General features: G+C 35.6%; 2 protein-coding genes across 2 annotated transcripts; both read left to right on the forward strand.

Annotated features, from left to right (window-relative positions):
- Window positions 1-1,755: 1,755 nt before the first annotated feature.
- On the forward strand, window positions 1,756-5,280 carry rpl34 (ribosomal protein L34). The gene is made up of 5 exons (XM_079257440.1): window positions 1,756-1,778; window positions 2,202-2,273; window positions 2,388-2,487; window positions 4,409-4,512; window positions 5,156-5,280. The coding sequence occupies exons 2-5, from the start codon at window positions 2,209-2,211 to the stop codon at window positions 5,238-5,240; spliced, it is 354 nt and encodes a 117-aa protein (XP_079113566.1). The 5' UTR covers window positions 1,756-1,778; window positions 2,202-2,208; the 3' UTR covers window positions 5,241-5,280.
- Window positions 5,281-6,536: 1,256 nt separating this feature from the next.
- Window positions 6,537-8,234, forward strand: ostc (oligosaccharyltransferase complex subunit). Its single transcript, XM_079257287.1, has 4 exons — window positions 6,537-6,724; window positions 7,132-7,225; window positions 7,337-7,534; window positions 7,673-8,234. Exons 1-4 carry the CDS (start codon window positions 6,586-6,588, stop codon window positions 7,689-7,691), a joined length of 450 nt encoding a protein of 149 aa, XP_079113413.1. The 5' UTR covers window positions 6,537-6,585; the 3' UTR covers window positions 7,692-8,234.
- Window positions 8,235-8,896: the final 662 nt, after the last annotated feature.

Genomic DNA, 8,896 nt, shown 5'->3' on the forward strand with positions numbered 1-8,896 from the left:
GAACAGGGTTTTGGCATCTGTTTTATAGCTGTTATTTACAAGTTATTTACATTACAAGTCTCCTCTTATCTTTCGGTTTTGTGCTGAATGAATCAGCCTATATATGCATGTACTGTAATGACATTTCACATGTATTTTGTTGCAGAAGAGGCATTGTAATGCCATATATTGGCTATCTACTGCCATCTACTGGCCAGCGTGCTGAATTTATTTATCAAATGGAAATGTGTCTCCTCGTTACATCATTAATTACATGATTTGTCACAGGCTGCATGGCATTCAGATAATATTGTTTCTTGTACATACAACTTTACTGACTGACAGCATTGATAACTTCACCTGACTAACTGAGGAGAAAAAGCCAAAAGATCAACAGTGAAAGTGGCTTGTTACCCCTTACTTGTGACAACAGATGGCTCATTTAAGAGCTCTTGTGATTTGATTTTGTTATTCATTCATTTCAACTTGTCAAGCAAACAAACAGAGATAAAAACTAACAATTAATGCCACGTAACTTTCGAATTTATTGAGCTCTCCAGGATAATTTATGCTGTTTAAGATAATTGAACAGAGCTGAGTTTTCTGGTCATGATAAAACATGTAAGTAGTTTCACCTCTTGGGGAAATAAAGTTTTTTGTTTTTTTTAACTTTATTGAACAATACAATAACTACAAATTCAAGTAGGAATCTCCGCTTACTACAAAAACATAAACATCTTGGGCAAGTCACAAAAAAAAAAAAAATAAATAAACAAAAAAAAAACTCAACATGGATGTTCACTGTCACGTCAGGCAAAACATCCATATATAAATAAAACACAAAAGGAAAAACAATTCATACATTCATTATATACATTCAATATATACATTCATTCAATTAAATGTATTTATTAAAGTTTTTTATTTATTCATTTTTTTTACCTTAAAAAAGTTGTGACAAATTATTAAATTTTTTCTGTATTTCTCAATGTTTTGCTGCCAATAACATTAGAGAGGAATTTAAGATTTTAAAGTTGTCTTTGAAACATAGTACTGAGGGTCTTTGGTTTTTTCCATTTACATGTATGTTTATGGTATTTTCCCATCATTACAATAATATCGATAGTGTCAGCTCTCTCTTTGTCAATGTTTTTTTTTTTTATATATTAGAATTTAGTTCATATTGAAGGGTGTTATATTAACTATTGTGTTGTTTAACCAAGTTTAAACGTTCTACAAGAGATAATTGGTGATTCTTCATGAATAGCAAAGATGTTTGATAGTTTCAGGTTCTTCAAGACAAAAAAGCAAAAAACAGAAAAACAAACAAACAAACAAAAAAAATAATTAAAAGAAAATAACCAGAAACAAAAACAAGTTTCAACCTCAAAACCAAGTGTTTAAGGGTTTGTGCTGAAGGGTAATAGCTATTGATCATTTTTCATTGTATTTCTTTTACTTTTGGTGGAGTTGGCCATTTTAAATATTTTGAAAATGTGTCTATATTTATTGAATCGTTTATTATTTTGAGTTTTGCCGTTCTTGTATAGTCTTGAAAGGTTTTTACATTTGAAAGCTTCTCCAATGAATTGGTTGTTGCATTTTTATCACTAATATTTAGTTGATTAATTTTTAGTTCTGGCATGACCACTTGTAATCTTGTTTGACAGACTGTGTTCTTATGAATAGGGGAAATAAAAGTATCCCAATGATTAGTAGATGTTGAGTATCCGGCATGGAGGAAGTTAAACCTTTAACACCCGCCTGACTTCTTCCTCTTCCGGTTACGGCGAAAGCAGGTATGGCGGCTCCCACTTTCCTCTCTATTATAGCGAAATTTTAATCGGCTGTAATCCTACGTCTTAACGACATTTTTGCCCAGTTTAACAAAGACATCCCGACTCAAATTGCGTTTAGTTTTGAAAACACATTATATGTTTTTAAGTTGGTGATTTAAATGAGAATGTTATCTGCTTCTCCAGTGTCATGATAAGGCCGCTGTCTACGGCAATGGCTTATGGTGCCGTCATGGACGCGAACAGTTCAATTATAAATGCTACCTAAAAAAAAAAAACTCGCACGTATTTTTCTTAATCATTTAAAACTTGCATATAGATACCAGAAGTGTTGATAAACGTGAAAATGAATGGGTAACTTATAACCGTAACGTGAGCAATATTAGCATGCTAGCATTTGTTTTAACCAGAAATGTCTTTTTACAGCTTCACTATGGTGCAACGCCTGACTTACCGCCGTAGGTTGTCCTACAACACTGCTTCTAACAAGACCAGATTGTAAGTAAACTGTTTATGTTGAATTCTTGGTAACTTTAAGCATCTTTGCTGAGGACATTGTAGCAAGTTGCGCTACTGCCACCACATGAGTAGTCATCAGTAGTTGTCCTGCAGGTCCCGGACACCTGGCAACCGCATTGTCTACCTGTACACCAAAAAGGTTGGCAAAGCTCCCAAGTCAGCATGTGGCATCTGCCCAGGAAGGCTGCGCGGAGTAAGTAAATTTTAGTTTTTGTTGCTTATGTCTGTTGCAAGTCTGCTATCCCCAACAAGTTGCCCATGATGGTTTCTAGAGAAAGTAGTTGAAGTGATCTTGGGCTTATTGTATACTTGCAAGTAGTGATATTGGATGTTTGAAAATGTAAGATCTTAATTGCCTAAAAAAATAGGGATGCTGCAAAAGTTCAAAATTTGGATAAGGCAACAGAAGATTAGAAGAGCTGTATAATAGCTTATCAGGCTAATTGGTGCATGTCAGATTATAGTGAAGAAATCTGCTAAGGTGTGATGAGTTCATATTTAGTCTGACAAAGCCCACAAATGTCCTCTATATCTGAGATCAAGATTTTTATATTGTGCAGTGATTTTAAGTGATCAATATAAACAATGCAATCAATATGTACAGTCAATTTAATTGAGGAACTTATGGCAGCTTTACCTTCATTATTTAACATTTGGGAGCAACATCTGCCTCTTAAAAGAATAGTAAATTGTTTATTTCCCCAAGAAGTGTACAAAAACAAAACATTCATATTAAACTGCATAAGCGTGTTAAGCACGTTTCGTGAGCATACATGCTGTTTGAATCTACACACATTTTGCACGTGACATCAGGGTATTTTCGTTAAAGGCTGTGATGTATGTCCACATGCAGATGCACAACTGGAGTATTTGCAAATCTTAGCTTTGGTCGGGGGTTTTTGAAAGAATCTCTTGTAATGCCATTAATCTGCACTGTCATGTGAACAAAGGGCCAAATTGTGTGTTTAAAAAAAAAAAAAAAAGTCTCCAACTCTGTCCTATGTGGTAATCCAGCAGGTTTCCCATGTATTTTTACTTCAACACACCTGCATCAAATTAAATGGATTCAATAGGTTCTGCGCAATCAATTATTTTGAATCAGCTGTGTTGGAAAAAGGATGCATGAAAAACCTGCAGGATGGTGGACCCAGTTGGAGACCTCGGGCCTCGACTCTAAACCTACATCTCTCAAACCAGTTTCAATAGGTGCTCATTCACAAGATCAGGAGACTCCCAACTATAGTCCTCATGAGGTACCATCCTACAGGTTTTAGTGTGTCCCGCTGTGACACACCTGACCTAAATCAATGGCTCAAAAACTGGCAGCTGCAGAAGGTTGCTGGAGAGCTTTTTTATTTGAATCAAGTGGGTTGAACTAGGGAAACAGGGATGGTAGCTGACAAGGACCAGAGTTGGAAACCCCTTATCAAGCTGTTGTATAATATTACTCCTAAATGCTTGAGATATTATTCTAGAGCTGTTTAACATTACTTTTTGTAAGTTGAAAAATCTACCATGTTAATTTTCTAAATACAGAAAGGTTTAAATTTGCCAAAACTTTGCAAGATACAAGTTTATAGACATGTGAATAATTAACATATCTATAAATACTGCTTGCAATGATAACTATAAAGTTCTAGCTGCTGTCAAATAGGCACTGTCTTAAAAATGATAGAAAACACTTGAATGAAATATAGGTTGGCTGTATTATTCAATGTGCATTTTAGTATTTGATGAAAGCCCTGTTGGCTCGAAATGATGTTTATTCGTGTATGTAAAGTGCCCTGTGACAACATTGTTGTGAAGTGGTGCTGTACAAATGAAGTTGTTGAAAATTGAATTGTACTGTTTACACTAGGAAACAAAAGAATGTTCTTTTTAAAACTAGACTTTAAATACATTTTAACATGTTACTCCAACCAAAATGCCACTGAATTGTTTTCAAAATGACTTGCACTTAAAGAAAGCAGTTGAAGTAATTACCTGGATATATAATCTCAAATATACTCTTGGTCCTGCGTGTTTCACAGATGCTTTACTGCCTTTACACAAAGAATGATCTGTGATGTTAAATTGTATAAAAATCGACAAATTTTCTTTTTTGTGTTTTACAGATTCGTGCTGTTAGACCTCAGGTTCTGATGAGGCTCTCCAAAACCAAGAAACACGTTAGCAGGGCCTATGGAGGATCTATGTGCGCCAAGTGTGTGCGTGACAGGTAAGAGAGGCCTTTATTTTATTTATTTATTTTTTAACTTTGTTTTCTTACTGTTCTGCGCTTTGGTCAGTATCTCCTATTTCAAGGTGCTTTATAAAGTTAAATTTGCATGGTCTAGGTCAGTGGTGCCCAAGTCCGGTCCTCGAGATCTACCATCATGCTGTTTTTAGATGCAACCCTTCTCCAACACACCTGAATCAAATAAGTGGCTTGTTAGCGGGCCTCTGCAGAGCTGAATGACATGCAGAAGAGGAATTCAGCTATTTGACTCAGCTGGACAGAGGTTGCATCTAAAGGTTTGCAGGATGGTAGATCTCGAGCACTGGACTTGGGCACCCCTGGTCTAGGTTAATTAACATTAAAATGTGTGACATTGACATTGTTTTTTGACAGGAAGCCAGTAAACATTTCTAAGAATTGCAAGCAGAAAATAAGATGTATCCTAAAATGCCACTTTTGTGGAATCATCACTTTCTTGTTTATTACTTTTCTTTAATTGTTTAAGCCACTGGAGTTTCAGAATAAACAGGACATTCAGGTTTACATGATGTACATATTAAAGTGGAAAGAACTGTGATAGAAAAAGCAATTACAGTTTCAAATGTCTGATACTTCAGCTAAAGCTTTCTTTCTTTCTTCTCAGGATCAAGCGTGCTTTCCTGATTGAGGAGCAGAAGATTGTGGTCAAGGTGCTCAAGGCACAGGCACAGAGCCAGAAATTGAAGTGAAAGGTTTATTTGTATTGTCACAATAAAAAATGACAAAGGATTTTCCTGATGTTTGTATTTTTTGTGTATTAAATCCACAAGGGTGAAAATGTGATTAAAATTTTGTTGAAAGAATATTTTATATCCTGCAATTAGACTTAAAATTATATTTTTAGTATTTAACCTCTAGACCCAAGCTACAGTGTGATTTGCATTGGAGATGTCTTGTATCTATTTGGGGTTTGGAGAAGCCAAAAAATAAAATTTACAATTATATACAGTATTTTTATATTTTCTTTTACACATGTAAATTGTGATTTAAAAAAAAAAAACTGCTCTTAAACCACCAAGTAGTGCAAATGATGTTCCAAAACAAATTGGTATTGCAGTGCAGATGACCAGATAGGTTCTGTATGAGGAAGTTAGGACCCTGAAGGTTTTTTTCATGTAGAATTATTTTATACAATTACAACTTTTGGAAAAACTGCCTTCAAAGATGACTTGTAAAACACTAAAATGTTTTCACTGCTGAAGTACCACTGACCTGCATAATTTAGATCAGGGGTGGCTAGTTCTGGTCCTTAACAGACTTGCAAAGAGCTTGCCATTAAATTAACCTAGTTTGCTAATTATTCATCCGTTTTGCAGCAGGAAAGTTCTAACATTTACAGGAGTGTGACTCTTGAGGAGCAGAGTTGGCCACACCTCCCTGATTTTATGTTTTACTACTCTTATCTACCAGTCAGATTAACGGCCTCATCACGGTCTTAGTTTGTTACTTTTTCAAGTTTTCTTAAATAATAAGACTAAGGTAGATATACGAAAGAGGTGTTTGAGTGACAACTGTAAATTACTAGTAAAATGAGTTGACTAGCAGCTATAACCAGTGGAGAACGATACATTGCAAGTTTTAGTGTTATTTTTCTCACTGAAATTGATGGGATTGGTCAAAATTAGCGTCTTAAAAATATAGTTTTGCAAATCTAAGTTTTTTTTTTTTTAACGTGTTTTAATTTTAATATTTACTGAACCGTTAAAAATGCAAATTGTTTTAGTCCAGCTAAACAATGAACGTGGTAGAGTAAGTTACGTCGTGATACGATGAGGACGTTTGTAAAATGAGAAAAAAAAATGTGTATTTTATTCCCGCAGTATACTTCTTTTTGTTTTAAATCAATATTTAATTTTTTTTTTTTTTTTTTTTAATGAAATAAGATATTCAAAATAATTATAATTTAAAAAAAACAAAACAAAACGTTTCCTAGAAAAATGTACTTCCGGGACACGTCAACAAAGCTGACGCGCAGGCGCACCAAATCCAGCGGCTGCCTCTCCATCGCTGTTGGAGCAGATATTTGTGCACATCATGGAGACTTTATACAGTATTCCCTTTACAGTGCTGGAATGTCCCAATATAAAACTGAAGAAGCCATCATGGCTGCACATGCCATCGGCCATGACTGTATACGCGGCTGTTATCGTGTCTTACTTTCTCATCACAGGAGGTAAATGGAGCTGCTAAGCTAACATTAGGGTAGAACTGCTAGTTAGCCTTTGCTAAATTTCTTTTCTGTAAAAACATGCCGATTAATAGATATACCTGTGTTTATGTCATTATTAATTGTCAGGATTTGCTAACTTTGTTAGTATATCTGATTATGCCTTTTTTTTCCCCCCGTGGCACAAGCGGAGGAAAGCTAACCTTAACTTAGAAGCTGTGTGTTGCTTCCTTCATCTAAAAGGGGGAAATTTTCCCTTTTATTCTTTTAGTTATTGAACAGTAAAAGCAACTTGTTTTATGCCCTTACCCACTTTCTGCTTTTTATTTCATATTTTAACCCTTGCAGAATGAGTTGCATAGGTTATGCACTATACTGGAAATGAGACTGGTTATTTTTCCTCCCATCCACAGGTATCATCTATGATGTTATTGTTGAGCCACCAAGTGTGGGTTCAATGACTGATGAGCATGGACACCAGCGGCCAGTGGCCTTTTTGGCATACAGGTATCAGTCATATTTCTTCAAGAGCTATCAGTCAATTACTTGAAAATAGTAATAATAATGGAGAGTGAAAATTAAACTACTTTCAGCTAAGTAGAAACATTTGTTTTCCAGAGTAAATGGGCAGTACATTATGGAAGGACTGGCCTCCAGTTTCCTCTTCACAATGGGTGGCCTTGGCTTCATAATCCTGGATCGCTCCAATGCCCCAAACATTCCAAAACTCAATCGCTTCTTGTTGCTCTTCATTGGGTTTGTCAGTGTTCTCCTCAGCTTCTTCATGGCCAGAGTATTCATGCGGATGAAGCTGCCGTGAGTCTAATTTATTTACCTTAATCCAGTTTGTAGCACAGTCGTTCATTAAAATATATTCATCTATGGCTGTTGTACTTTAAGCTATGATTATAATGGTTGTCACAACTTGTGTAAATTTGACTTTTGTCTTTTCAGAGGATACCTCATGGGCTAAGGATACAAAAAGATTCATTCAACCAACAGAATCGCACAGACGGAGGATATTAAATACTTCTCTAAGTCTTACATGCAGTTGAATTTAGAATTGTGGATAAAAATGGACTTATCAGATCAGATACCATCAAGCACTGACGTTAAGATCTAAGACCAGACTGCTCTGATTGTAACACTGGCTTAATCTGTTCAGTACTTTGTGACTTCCTTCCTCTTTTTTTCTATGTTTTGGCGTAACAAAAGATCATCAGCAGATTAGGAGAATATGCATCCCATCTACTTTCCCACTCTGCATTTGTAGTACTATAACCAATTCTGTCATTTTTCTTTATGATTAGCAATAAGTATTGTTACTTTTGAAATGTATAAAAGGAAGTAACTGAGTACTGACGTAGACGGAGCCATTGACTTGAACAGGATTAGCACTGTATGAATCATTGTCTGAATAATGTTTAAGTTACCAGTTTTTGTATGGAAAATAATGGAAGCCTTGAACTTGTCAAAGTTGTTTTTGTACAAGGTTGTGAAATAAAAAATATTCTCATTTTCCCACAGCTTTGAACTTGTTCTATGTTTTATTTTTATAATATAAATAATAGGGGGAGGGGGTCTGCCACTGAATTGGAGATGCCGATGGGAAGAGGGCTCTCCAAAACAGCGAAGCATGGATCTTTTGGAGTTTAGTTCATAATTTAAAATAATGTGAATTTTGCACGCATTTGTCCAGGCTGTAGTCTGCAAAATGTAGCACTGCCTATTTGAGGTCTTAATAAGGAGTTGGATTGGGACATAACTTCAGGTCCTCCTTAGAGCAGCTGAACAAATATATAGGCAGAAGCTGCTTGAAGAATAATTTTAATGTGCGGTTATCTTCTTATTTTTAATACAAATGGCACACAACATTATTTACTAAGTTGAAGCATTTTCATTTCAGTTTACATGCAAACCCACTGATTTGTTACATCCAGGGTTTAAAAGGGAAACAAGCCATTAGATCTGAGTGGGTCATCTGTTCTACAGTCAATCAGCACTCTTTTATCCAAAGCAACTTGCACATAAGAGAACACCACAAGCATGAAATCAAATAGAGAACATCATATGAGGGTGCTCGTGGACTGCTGCGAGTCCAGTTGGATGCAGGTGTTGACATGTAGTGCTACAGCCTTTTTTTTTTTCCCCACCTCACAATAGTCCCCATGAAAATGC

This window comes from Telmatherina bonti (assembly GCF_933228915.1).
Source record: "Telmatherina bonti genome assembly, chromosome: 18".
NCBI lineage: Eukaryota > Metazoa > Chordata > Actinopteri > Atheriniformes > Telmatherinidae > Telmatherina > Telmatherina bonti.

Bases quoted from the DNA above. Each gene is read 5' to 3' on its own strand.
- ostc (XM_079257287.1), top strand. From the start codon at position 6,586: ATGGAGACTTTATACAGTATTCCCTTTACAGTGCTGGAATGTCCCAAT. The intron at 6,725-7,131 runs GTAAATGGAGCT...TCCCATCCACAG, and splicing joins TTACTTTCTCATCACAGGAG to GTATCATCTATGATGTTATT. The intron at 7,226-7,336 runs GTATCAGTCATA...TTTGTTTTCCAG, and splicing joins GTGGCCTTTTTGGCATACAG to AGTAAATGGGCAGTACATTA.
- rpl34 (XM_079257440.1), top strand. From the start codon at position 2,209: ATGGTGCAACGCCTGACTTACCGCCGTAGGTTGTCCTACAACACTGCT. The intron at 2,488-4,408 runs GTAAGTAAATTT...TGTGTTTTACAG, and splicing joins GCCCAGGAAGGCTGCGCGGA to ATTCGTGCTGTTAGACCTCA. The intron at 4,513-5,155 runs GTAAGAGAGGCC...CTTTCTTCTCAG, and splicing joins GCCAAGTGTGTGCGTGACAG to GATCAAGCGTGCTTTCCTGA.